This window comes from Sabethes cyaneus, chromosome 1 (assembly GCF_943734655.1).
Source record: "Sabethes cyaneus chromosome 1, idSabCyanKW18_F2, whole genome shotgun sequence".
Taxonomy (NCBI): Eukaryota; Metazoa; Arthropoda; class Insecta; order Diptera; family Culicidae; genus Sabethes; species Sabethes cyaneus.
The window spans coordinates 79,574,540-79,588,632 of record NC_071353.1 but is presented as its reverse complement, the minus strand read 5'-3'; the positions used below and the strand labels follow the sequence as shown (position 1 = coordinate 79,588,632).

The window sequence follows — 14,093 nt, the reverse complement described above, 5'->3', positions numbered from 1 at the left end:
CCAAACGTGTCGATTTCTATCTCAAATAGCAAGTAAGATCGTATAACAAAGGTTCCTTTCACCACTAGGTGAATTAAATCAGGTTTTTCAAATAACAATCAGCAGAAAGTCGCGTAACTCCCTGTAGAGTTTGGGATTTATCGCAAGAATTGCCAAAGATTTTAATGATCCATACTGCTTACGAGCATTGTATTTCTGCTTAGTTCGTTCTGTATTGGAATCCTCAGCTATTACACCCAATTCTTTTTTTACACGGGGGATGCGTTCCGTGTAAAAAAAAACGTGCAAAAATAAACCGTGTTATTTCGAGAAACCGTGTAAAAAAATCCGTGTTACAGTCACCCCAATATTATCGGCCACCCAGTATTATGGGCCACCCAGTATTATGGGCCAGTCCATACTTTACATTAGTTTCATACGTAACAAATTAGTATTTAACTATCGAGTATGAGTTCAATAGATAGAAGCAACATTCCGCTGCATGCTTGATAGCAATACACTTAGTTCAAATGCATTAATTTTCCTAATTTTTCGATTGTTGTCAGTTTGCTCCAATCGACTGTCGATTTGTTGTTGTTTTTGTGGTTGTTATAAAAAGTCGGTTGTGAATTATAAGCTGAATAGCGGCGTAAATTTGTGTGTCTGAGCATAAAATGAACGGAAATCGAGGGAATAGGTATGTATTCATTGAATTACGGTGAAACTGCCTAGAAAAATTCATTTTCCACTTTAATATACGAAATTAAACAATGGTCCATAATACTGGGAGCAAAATTGACTTTTCCCAGTATTATGGGTCAAGCATATAGATCAAGAGGATTCGCAGTTTTTGACTATAATTGTAGTTTGTAAAATTGTAATCAGTAAAACGAAAAAACGTGCACAGAAAATCAGTACAGTACAGTTCCGCGTAATTTTTGGAAACCACCCAAAACTAATAATCCAGGATCAAATACTTTCTTCTTGCTGAACTGACTTACTGTACTTAGTTGGCTTGCTGTTCTAAGATAAAGCCTGATGAACATAGTTTCTCCAATGCACTCGGTTGTGGGCCAACGCTCTTCAATTTCTCAGACTCGCTCCGCCTAATCTAACCATCTTGCTCGCTGCGCCCTCATTCCTACCGGATGTGGGCCAAATACTATCTTTGTAGGGTAGTTGTCCGGCATTCTTGCAACTTGCCCTGCCTATCGTATCCCTTTAGCTTAGGCCGTCTTTTGCATACTTGGTTTGCCATAGAGACCATCACTTTGATGAAGCCCTCTGCATGATTCGAATGAACTTGACATTCCACTCGAAATCCGAACACAACACTGAGTACCATCCATCATACATTGAGTCAGTTTAATGAGCTTTCTGAAGAAGAAGCTAGAATTAAATCTAAACTCAACTCACTCAGACAGTTGCCGAGTGCAGTACAAGATACAACAAGATCCCTAAATCGCGAGAACCACACACATACACACACAAACACGCGCGCGCGCGTGCGTGGGATTTTCTCGAAATAAAACCTATGTTGTTTTACTGACCCATAATACTGGGAACATTGACCCATAATTCTGACCAGGTTTAAAAGTGGCCCATAATACTGGGAATGGAATATGCTCACATTTTGTTGTTCTGCAAAATAGTGTGTAATTTTTGAACAAGATTGCCTACAGAACATCAAACTATGGTATATTTATAACCAATTAAGTTATAAATAATCTGTAAATTATTTAAATCTGGGTTTCTACCGATAATTTTGTAGCAGCATCGTGCTTAACTGGCCCGTAATACTGGAATGACTGTATTTCGAGAAACCGTGCAAAAAAAGTCGTGCAAAAAAATTCCGCTCACTAGAATCCGTGTAAAAAAAGAATAGGGTGTACAACTGTTGCTGGTGAAATTTTAGAAAAACCGTGTTATTTCGAGAAACCGTGCAAAAAAAGTCGTGCAAAAAAAATCCGTGTAAAAAAAATTCGTACAAAAAAAGAATTGGGTGTATATGGAGCCCATAGAGCTTTCTGACAGCTCAAGCACCCACACTAGCGAACATGAAATACGCGTGTATATACATGATGTTTACCTCATTTTGGGGAATAGCTGATGCTGGAGGAACAAACCGAAAAATAGCGATTACTAGGTGTGTTTCTCCGTTTGCCACACTGCAAAGCACATATTACAGTCAAATTTTCCATCCTGTTCCAAATTCAAGCACATATTTTGAAAATTTGCTGGTATTTAAGCCAGCGGAAGACGAAATTCATTCTGTACCTTGGTGACAAAGGCATGCATCTCTTTTGTTTACTGTTGTTGTTTGCCTCATTTTCAAGCACCAATAACACAAAACTGGAAAGCTCTATACGCGGCTTCTTGGTCAAACAGAATCGAAGCCGTTCAATCAAGGTTCCTGCGCTATGCTCTAAGACGTTTGCCTTGGCAGAACCAAGTGGAGTTACCACAATACATTGATCGTTGCCGCTTGCTCGACATGAATATACTGGCCCGAAGAAGAGACATTTCCAGAGTAGTTTTTGTTGGAAAGCTGCTACTAAGGGAAATCGACTCGCCTTTCATCCTATCTAAAATCAATATTAACACTCCGCCTAGAAGCCTAAGAACATGGGACTTTCTAAGACTGCAATTCCAGCGTACTGTATACGGCCAAAACGAACCCATAAGGGCGATGAGTGATATTTTTAATAAATACCTACTATGTTCACTTTGATTTTTGCAGGTCCAGTGTTAGTTTTAAGACAAGACTACAAAGATTATTTTAATATGTATGACGCCTACTAGAAATTTGATTAGTTATTAAGAAGTGTATGATTTTTGTGTATTTGTATGTAAGTAATGTAAAAACGACTTTTGTAGAATTTGTTTTGTAAATGATCAAAAGATGATGGGGTTTTTATGCCTCTTTGAGAATAGCGTATGTTAGACTACCTTAAAGGGGCTTTTCCCCATCCAATCCAGTTGAATTTCATGGAGGCCTAAGTGGCCAGATGGAAAATAACTAACAAATAAACAAATAAATTGCAAAAAAATATATGATGTTGACAAATTAGATAAAAACTGATAACACCATTCGATTGCGCGGCTAAAAATCCATAGAAAAAGTGTATTGGCATGTCACATCAAACTGTTTCAGAGATATTTGACCTCGAAAAATGACTTTTTTTGAAAATCTGTAAAAAAGAAAGTAGCGCCACTGCTATGGGGATTGATCAATCGGTATAAAACTTTGGGAAATTAGTTGTAGTGTCGGAATGAAGAATTATGCCAACTTTGGTTAAAATCGCTGATGGTCGAATCCAAACCTTGTGTACGTTTGAGATGGAATGACCCATATATAGATTTAGCGAAAACGCTAACTCGGTAATCAGAATTTAGCGTCGCTAATAAGCGATTTAGCAAATTAGCGAAATTGTGCCCAGCACTGATAACACACAATACAATTTTAGCATCCTTGAAAAGGCACCACTGGTGACTGAACACACAATATAAAATATATACCTATAATATAGAATATAACTACTTTTATGCATAAAAAGCTGCCGCTTTCAAAAAAGAAAGATACCTATATGAGTTTCTTTTAATGAGTTAAATATAAAAATTTAATTTGCTTCACATGTCTTACCGTTGTAATATAATTGCTTGTACTACCAATATCCCCTGGCGTGTATCCATAATGTGGTGTATGGCCAGTAGCTTGTGTTAATGATGTCAACAAATGTGCAGGCATGGTTTGCGCCATTTTCTGGATCGTATCATCTGTAAAGATATTGGAGCAAATATGAAAAATCTGATCAAAATCAGAAGCCTTTGTTATACTATCAAAGTTCTCATAAAGATGTAAATTTGTCAGAGATGGATCATTCAATAATGACGTCCACGGTTTGTGGGGAGAGATGTCAATTTTGTGACAGGTAGTGACAGAGTAGGAAGGGGGCTTAGATAAATGTGACATCCATTGAAAAAAATTTTTCTTAGAAAAATGCCAAAATATATGTAAAATATAAATAAATAATAATTTATTTATCATCAATTTATTGATTTTTTAAGTTCTTTGTTTTAGAGTTTTTCAGCCTGGGGCTGAGGCACGTAATCGCATTATGACCGCGTTGATCTTCACATCTAGCAAACAATGATCGGTATATTCGGGCGAAGATGTAGACAAAGTGTTATTGTTGTTCTTGCCAGATATATTAACAATAAGCTATTATTCAACGCATGTAGGTAAGAGTGTCCCAAAATAGCACTATTTCAGAAAACCCGGGGGCTCACCCCTCAAATGATAGCTTAGGGTGTCACAACAAAACTTTTGTATGACGTCAACATTGGTTGCCGCGATTTAGGGGTCGCACATTTGAGTTTTATGAAAAAATGGCATTTTTCAGGAGTGAATTCAAAAAAATATTTTTAGAAATGTTAAAGTAGGTGAAACAAGGTACTTAACTATTTTTTTCACAATCATTGGGATCTGATAAATTCATAAAAATGTTATGGTGGCATATCTGGAGTCATATTTGGTTACAAAAATTTATTGAATTCGGGAAAAATTTAAAATTTTCGAAATCTCATTTAAATAAACGTCAAAACAGGGTATCGAACAGAATCTCAGAGCAACGCAGCTATACTGCATAAATGGGAAATTTTATGACGAATAACTTTGCCGAAGAAAGTAAGGTCGTATCTTTAAATCTCGCTGAGATCTTTACCGTTTTCTGAAGGCGGAACAAAACACATTTCTGTAATTTTCAAATTTTAGCAGTTTCATGTGAAAGAGGTAAATGAAAAAACTTGAACTATTTACTCTAAATGTCACTTACGTTTTTGATAAGAGGAAACATGCACCTTCCAATGAATTTGGCACCATTTAAGCTCAAAAATCACTTTTAAAAAGGGTGTATTTATTTTAATAGGTACTATGTTTGAGAAATTGTATCTCCTGAAACTAGGTTTGCTCCATAATGATGCCTAAGCGTGAGTTTTGAAAATTGAGTTTTAAACATGAAAAAACAAACACTGAAAAAAAATTCACTATGTTCTCAAGTCAGGAAAAAATGTAAAATTAAAATATACAGGAAATGGTAACTTCGAAATTTTTTTTGGAAAAATAGTGATGATTTGATGCATTTTGAGACTTATGGTGCAACATTTATCAAAGGATTTTGTAGAACAACGACTTTTATGAATATTTTGTAACCTAAGATCATTATTATATTTCTTATTATTATTCTTATATTTCTCGTTATACATATATGTAATTTGAATTTGAAGAACAACTTCGTATGTGCTTAACAACACGTGTTCAAAATAATAATTAGCTTTTAAATGCAGATGTATTTAAGATATTTGAAAAAAAAAGTATATTATATTTTATTTTTTATTTTAAACGTGCCCTTTTCATATGTTATCCGTGATATATCACCAGGTTAGCAACTAGAATAAATATTACCTTTCAATTCGTCTGAATACACCTTGCTGATTCTACCATCTACTGATAGTACAAAAAGGGACAAAAAAAGTTTCAGTGTTTATTTTTTCAGATTTAAAAATCAATTTTCTACAACTCACGCTTAGGCATCATTTTGGAGCAACCCTAGTTTCGGGAGATACGATTTTTCAAACATAGTACGGGTATGAAATGGGGAAGGCAACTAGGAAGAAGCGCCCAACATAGCTCTAGCCATCCCAAGCCCCTACCTAGCGCCTCCACGTGGCCATACCTGGAAATACTTCAATTTGTATAATTGAGTAGCCAAGCTAGGAGGTGCGGGGTCGTGCGGTTTTCAGTTCCTAACCTTACAAATGTAGTTTTAGGCAACCATTAAATCACACGACTTTAATTTCAAGTATTATATGATTTATACTAATTTTTTGGTAAACTTATCTATTTTCAGAGAGCGAAATAAGGCGCTATATCCTTGGCCAATTGCAGCCTGGCTTCTGGTCTAAATGCCATTAGTTCATCCCTGAGGGTCCGGAGTATCACTTAACCCTTATTAGCAAAGATACTCCCAACGACTGTAAATAAATCATTATCTATGTATATGGGAAGCGTTTGGTACGGGAGGTCCACGCTTTCTTCCTTCCCTTGATTTCAAGGAGTTTGATGGAATTAGGTATTTTTTCTAGTTCCACTTAATTCCTTGGAATTCTCTCTGCGGTACATGCTGCGCAGTTGGCCTGGCCGTTGACAAGAAAAATGATTGATTCAAGTAATCGTCATTTTCCAGGATGCCTTCCAGAATTGGCTGCGTTAGTGTGAGATTAGATTAGTGTGAGATTAGATACGATTTTTCAAACATAGTACCTATTAAAATAAATATGTCCTTTTTTAAAGTGATTCTTGAGCCTAAATGGTGCTAAATTCTGTGGAAGGTGCATATTTCTTCCTATCAAACATGTAGGTAACGATTAAAATAAATACTTCAAGTTTTATCATTTACCTTTTTCACGTGGAACTATTAAAATTTGAAAATTGCGAAAATACGTTTGGTTTCACCTTCAGAAAAACGTAAATACCTCCGCGAGATTTGAACATACGTCCATACTTTCTTCGGCAAAGTTGTTCGTCATAAAATTTCCCATCTATGCAGTATACGTTCGATACCCTATTTTGACGTTTATTTAAATGAAATTTCGAAAATTTTAAATTTTGGCCAAATTCAATAATTTTTTGTAACCAAACATGACTCCAGACATGCCACCATAACTTTTTATGAATTTATCAGATCTTAATGATTGTGAAAAAAATAGTTAAGTACCTTGTTTCACCTACTTTAACATTTCTAAAAATATTTTTTTGAATTCACTCCTGAAAAATGCCATTTTTCCATAAAACTCAAATGTGCGACTCCTAAATCGCGGCAACCAATGTTGACGTCATACAAAAGTTTTGTTGTGACACCCTAAGCTATCATTTGAGGGGTGAGCCCCCGGGTTTTCTGACATAGTGCTATTTTGGGACACTCTAATGTAGGTACAAATACAATGAGTAATTCTCGCTGAAACGGGGCCACTACTGACACGAGGTCTTCAAATTTTGGAACTTTTGCGCTTAACTGGATGAAAATGGTTAAAAAATCAGAATTACACTTTTGATACCTCGAAATAGTGGACCCCTTGTTCGCCAAGGGGCCTAACAGTTACAAAAAAAGTTGAATTTTGAGCTAACCTTGAGATCTATATCATGTGACATTTCACAAATTTGCCATGAAACAACTAACAATGACTAATGACTAATGACGAAAACGGCGATTTATTGATAAAATCCAACATGGCGACCAAATCAAAGATGGCCGCCGAATTTTTTTTTCACTTCGTTTATAAACCCTATCTCTTCTCTTTACAAAACCGTGTTATTTGTAGTTTGTTTCATAGCAAATTTTGGAAATATCACAATAATTATTTGAAAATTGTGAACCTTGCTACAAATAACTAATTGTTTTATTCAGTTAATGCCATTGCACACTTAATTTTATGAATGTTTCTTATAGCATTTTTTCTCAGCTTTCCAATGGTGGTCTTGATATGAAAATCGGTTGGGGGACTCATGGTGAAGACGGACATTTTTTGATAAAATCCAAGATGGCCGCCAAACATTTTTTCACTTCGTTACAGAAGATCTGCTCAAAATTCAACTTTTTTTTTGAAACTGTTAGGACCCTTGGCGAACGAGGGGTCCGCTATTTCGAGGTATCAAAAGTGTAATTCTTATTTTTTAACCATTTTCAACCGAATAAGCGCAAAAGTTCCAATAATTGAAGACCTCGTGTCAGTAGTGACCCCGTTTCAGCGAGAATTACTTAATAATAAACGTGCGTCTAATCGGTTCAGTCAGTTCGCAGCCACCGCTGCTCACGGTGCAATACACATTGCAACACTCGTGATGTGTCATTATTCCTTGCGAATAAAGGATGTCCGACATCAAATTGGATCATGGAAAAACGCGGTAGAAATTGGGTATTTCCTCTTGAAAATTTGGGTAGAAGTAGTTTAGAGTGTATTGTTTACACTGTATTTTTATCGCTTTCAGTTTTTCTAAAATTGGAAAAAAATGACGAGATGAATCAACTATGTCAAAGACAAAACATACAAAAATGGAAACAATAACGTCACCCGAAAAGCAACCCCGTGAATTTATTTTGCGCAAATACCTGGAAAATCCTCAATTCTCTTATCAGAACATCGGAATCGAGCAGTCAACAGTGAGACGTGCGATTAAACGTTACTACGAAACTCTCAGCATCGAACAGACGGAGAACTCTGGTCAAAATGGATGTTCTACTTATTAGTGATCTGGATCACAAGCGGCGAAATCCCAATGCTTCGGTCAAGGATGTGGCCAAAAAGTTGAATCTGTTCAAGTCTTTCGTTCAGAGTCAAGGATTGGGAGGGACTGCATACGTACAAATTGCAGAAGGCTCCAAATCGTGACAAACGGCAAAGTCACGGGCCAGGAAACTGTACATTCAGATGCTGACGAAGCCTCATTGTCGCATCATGGATGATGAGACTTACGGCAAGGCGGACTTCCGGCAGCTTCCTGGGCTACTGTTCGCCAAGCATAAATTTGATGATCCAGAGGACGTAAGGAAGCAGAAACTTTCGAAGTTTGCCAAGAAATACATGATTTGGCAAGCGAGCTGCCCATGTGGCAAATAGGGTGCGCCGTTCGTGACAACTGAGAGTGTAAACGGGTAAATCTACCTCGAAGAGTGTCTACAGAAGTGTCTGCTTCCTCTGTTAAAGCGATACTAGGACCCTATTATCTATGAAGAAAAAATGGGTTTCCGTATAAAAGAAGCTGCAGCCAGAAATTGTACAGAACCTTATGAGCGAAGTAAAGCGTAAGGTGCGACCATACGGTTATGGTATTGAAGTTGAATGAAATAAATATGCCAAAATGTACCTGATGAGTTAAAAGGATCTGACCTGAAAGTTTGAAAAGGCTCGGTCAATTAGGTAATTTTCTACGGCGTTTTGTCCGTGAAGCAATTTGATGAGGAATACCCTTTATCACCATCCCGTTGGTAAGTGAGCAAATCACGAACATTGCTGCCCGGGTCAGGATTTGGAGCTGGTCACAAATGACACTTTACTAACGGGACATCAGAACCGTCGACAGATTTGTTATACCGTGAGTAGTGCGTGATGCGTTTGGTGTCTGGATAGCGCAAAGTTTACTAAAGGGACGTTAGGTTCATCGATTGTGCTATCCTACACAACACGTGATTTATGATTGTTCTGCGCATAAACAGAAATTTGATTTTGATTCTGACTGAAATGTATGATTGAAACAAAAAAAAATATTGTTATATCAATGTCAAATTCAAAATTGAAAGTAATTTACTTCTAATTCAACACAGGTTAGGTACCCCGGGGCAAGTCATGCATAGTAGCGAGCCTTTGCAGCTTTCTAAGTTTAATTTGAATCGTTTTGCCTTTCTACTATATAAATATATAGTATAAAGGTATAGGAATCCACAAAGCCATCTGGAGATCACCTGACCAACGTACAATCACATTGACCACGTTCTCATAGAGGGCCGATTTTTCTCTAACCTCACGAACGTACGCTCCCGACCGGGTACAGATATTGATTCTAACCATTACCTAATAGCAGTACATGTGCGCTCAAAGCTGTCCACCGTATACCGGACACGTCAAAGCCGCCCTCCTCGGCTGAACATCAGGCAGCTAGATAACCCACAAGCTGCCGAGAACTACGCGCGAGTACTGAATGAGGCACTGCCTTCTTCCGAGGAGTTAAGTGCTTCAAACCTCGAAGACGGTTGGGGCAGAATACGCTCGGCCATCGGAGAGGTCGCTACCGCGGCACTAGGTATTGAGCCTCGGAGTACACAAAATGATTGGTTTGATGGGGAATGCCAACAAACGTTGGAGGAGAAAAAAAATGCTTGGAAAAATTATCTAAGCATTGCCACTAGAGAGAACCTGGCCAAGTACCGACGAGCTAGGAACCAGTTGACAACGATCCTGAGGAGAAAAAAGCGCCAAAAGGAGGACAGAGATCGTGAAGAATTAGAGCAACTATTCCGAGCTAATGACACGCGCAAGTTTTGTGAGAAGGTGAACCAAACTCGGAAGGGCTACACACCGAAACCTGACATGTGTAGGGACGAGGGAGGGAATCTAATTACAAACGAGCGCGAGGTGGTCGACAGGTGGAAGCAGTTCTTCGATGAACACCTCAATGGCGAAGTCGCAGAAGGAGGCGGAATGGAAATTAACCTAGGAGCGCCCATCGAAGATAGTGATGTCCTAGCACCTGATCTCCAAGAAGTCAAACGAGAAATCAGGCTGCTGAAGACCAATAAAGCCGCTGGAAAGGACCGCCTAACGGCAGAGTTTTATAAACATGGCGGAGAAACGCTAGCAAAGGCTCTACACTGGGTTATTTCGAGGATTTGGGAGGAGGAAAAGCTACCGGAGGAATGGATGGAAGGAGTGGTTTGTCCCATCTACAAAAAGGGTGATCGGCTAGACTGCTGCAACTATCGTGGTATTACGCTGGTAAACGCCGCCTACAAGGTACTCTCCCAGATCCTGTTACGCCGGCTGACACCGATAGCACAAGGTTTCGTAGGGAATTATCAGGCGGGTTTCCGCAACTACGGACCAAATTTTTACTATCCGACAGATCTTGCAGAAATGTCGGGAGTACAACGTGCCCACGCATCACATCTTTATTGATTTCAAAGCAGCATACGATACAGTCGATCGAGACAAGCTATAGCAGATAATGCACGAATACGGTTTTCCGGACAAACTGACGCGACTGATCAGAGCTACATTGGATCGAGTGATGTGTTTCGTACGCATCTCTGGGACACTCTCGAGTCCCTTCGAGACGCGACGAGGGTTGAGACAAGGTGACGGTCTATCCTGCATGCTGTTCAACATCGCTCTTGAGGGGGTGATCCGACGAGCGGGCATCGAAACGAGAGGCACGATTTTTACCAAGAGTAGCCAACTTCTAGGCTTTGCAGATGACTTCGATATCATTGCCAGGAACTTTGCGACGGCGGAGGCAATCTACGCCAGACTGAAAGCGGAGTCTAGGAGAATTTTGCTAAAAATAAATGCGTCGAAGACCAAATACATGAAAGGAAGAGACTCAAAGGAAACAAATGCGCACCTCCCACGGACGGTAACCGTTGACGGCGACGAACTAGAAGTGGTAGAGGAGTTCATGTATTTGGGATCGCTGGTGACCGCGGACAACAACACTAGTAAGGAGATCCAGCGGCGCGTCCAAGCGGGAAATCGGGCCTACTTTGCCCTTCGTAAAACGCTACGATCAGGAAGCATACGCCGCCGCACGAAGCTAACAATGTACAAAACCATTATTAGACCGGTAGTTCTTTATGGACATGAAGCCGTGACGCTGCTTACGGAGGACATACGCGCCCTTGCCGTGTTTGAGCGGAAAGTGCTGCGGACGATATTTGGCGGAGTACAAACTGGAAGCGGAGAGTGGCGGAGGCGTATGAATCACGAGCTACAGGCACTGCTTGGGGAGACTCCCATCGTACATCTAGCGAAAGTTAGCAGGCTACGGCGGGCTGGACACGTCGTAAGGATGCCGGATGACAGTGCGACGAAAATAGTCCTCTTCAATAACCCCACCGGCACCAGGAACAGGGGGGCCCAACGTGCACTATGGCTCGACCAGGTCGAAAGCGATTTGCGACTTCTGAGATGACTAGGAAATTGGCGACGAGTGGCCCAAGACCGAGTTGAATGGAGACGAGTGCTTGAAACAGCACGAGCCACCCCGGCTCTATGCTGCTGAAGAAGAAGAAGCACACGATCTAACTGGTAAATTGTTCATGTTTTTAATATTTCAAACAGTAATGTTATGTTTATTTTCAAAATTTTGAAAAACAAGTTCCGGAATATATGAAACTTGAACATAGAAGCACCTTGAATCGTTACAAACCCGTCATACGACACTTCCAAGTACTCGAAATTGCAAAACTAAACCATTGGTAGTCGTATAAAATGTTCAAGACATGATCGGCCACGTTTGAACACGTCCGGGAATATTCCGGATCGGGGATCAATTTCTGAATTGAACTAAAATACGGCATGTGACATCTTTAAGTATTCAAAATTGCAAAAGCAGTTCATTTTTCGTCATATAAAATGTCCAGGATTCCATTGGTCACAGCCGGACACGTTCTGGGAACGTTCCGAATACATCCAGGAAAACAGCCAGTTCCTAACTTAAACCAAACCCCAGAATGCGACCCCGCTATCAACTCAAAATTACAAATAAAAGGAAGACATTTTTTGATTGCTTTCAAATATTATACAAATTTATCAGTATACTAGCTGACCCGACAAACTTCTTATTGCCATAAATTAAACTGTGTTGTACATAAATCGTAAATCTCGGATGACCTTTGTCACAATCTTGAGTTTTGCAAGTTTCTGGGGAGTTGATGGGTGCTTTAATATACAAATTTTGCTCACAGTAAAGGAGAAAACAATTCCCCCCATTGCTTCGACTGATAAAATAAAGCGGATAGTATTTAAATATTCGCCATCATTATAAACCATTTCGCCGAATACCATTTTGCGGAACACCAATTCTCGGTTGACCATAACGCGGAATATAGAGTTTCGCAGAATACTATTTCGCGAAAGACCTTACGCGGGATGTACCATTTCACGGAAAATCTTTTCGTAGAAAGTACCATTTCGCAGGGGTGACCCAACTGAAGAAAAGTAATAGAGGTCAGTAGATCTAGGAAAATAAATAAACCTAGCTAGAGGTGATCTCTACGGGGGGCTGCCCCGCAGTGGCCGGCGATTCCAACGGCAGGTCGCCGACAACATTCGCGGCCTGCAGCCGGCTCGCGCTGAGTTATCTAATGTTAGTACTGATAGTTTTTGGTGGTCTTGTTATTGATTAATGTTTTATGAAAGAGTCTAAAATTTCTCGAGTTCGATTAGTTTTTGAGTTACGCAAAAATTTGTTTTATTTGTATGAGAGTCCTTATCCCCCTACCGCAGGAGTGCGGAGTCTCAAACCATCATTAAAAAAATTCCTGGCTCCAGAACCCCCCACATGCCAAATATGGTTCCATTTGATTAACTAATTCTCGAGTTATGAGGAAATTTGTATTTCATTTGCATAGGAGCCCCCCCCTCCTAAAGTATGAGAGGTTTCAATTCACCATAGAAAAAATTCTGGTCTCCAAAAACACCCACATGTCAAATTTGGTTTCATTTGCTTGATTAGTTCTCGAGTTATGAGAAAATTTGTATTTCATTTATATGGAAGCCCCCCACCTTCTTAAAAGGGAGAGGGGTCATTATTCCCCTCCTAAAGAGGCGAGGGGTCTCAATTCACCATACAAAAAAAAATTGCCGACAAAAACACCCTCATGCTAAATTTGGTTCCATTTTCTTGATTAGTTATGAGGAAATTTGTATTTCATTTGTATGGGAGCCCCCCCTCCTAAAAAGATGAGGGATGCTAATTCATCATAGAAAAAATTCATGCCTCCAAAAACACCCACATGCCAAATATGGTTCCAGTTGATTAATTAGTTCTCGAGTTATGAGGAAATTTGTATTTCATTTGTATAGGAGCCCCCCCTCCTAAAGTGGAGAAAAGTTTCAATTCATCATAGAAAAAATTCTTGTCTCCAAAAAAACCCAAAAAATAATAATAAATAATAATTATTCCCCTCCTGAAGAGGGAAGGGGCCTCAATTCACCATAGAAAAAATTGCCTACAAATACACCCACATGCTAAATTTGGTTCCATTTGCTTGATTAGTTCTCGAGTTATGAGAAAATTTGTATTTCATTTGTATAGGAGCCCCCCCTCCCTCTTAGTGGGAGGAGCAGTCTCTAGCCCTCATAAAAACCGTCCCTGGCTTCAAAAATCCCTATATGAAAATTTTCACGCCGATCGGTTCAATAGTTTTCGATTCAATAAGGAACATTCGGGCAGACAGACAGAAATCCATTTTTATGGGAATAGATTTGTATGGGAGCCCCCCCTCTTAGTGGGGGGAGAGATCTCTAACCATCATAAGAACCTTCGCTGACACCAAAAACCC

At 39.4% G+C, this 14,093-nt stretch overlaps 1 protein-coding gene across 2 annotated transcripts in view; it reads right to left on the bottom strand.

Moving 5' to 3' along the window:
* LOC128732916 (transcription elongation factor SPT6) overlaps positions 1-14,093 on the bottom strand; it is a 298,517-nt gene that overhangs the window by 85,861 nt on the left and 198,563 nt on the right. For both annotated transcript variants that reach the window (XM_053826368.1, XM_053826367.1), the window contains exon 8: positions 3,623-3,756. In XM_053826368.1, the coding sequence (XP_053682343.1) occupies positions 3,623-3,756 (134 nt within the window). The remainder of the gene's footprint in view (positions 1-3,622; positions 3,757-14,093) is intronic.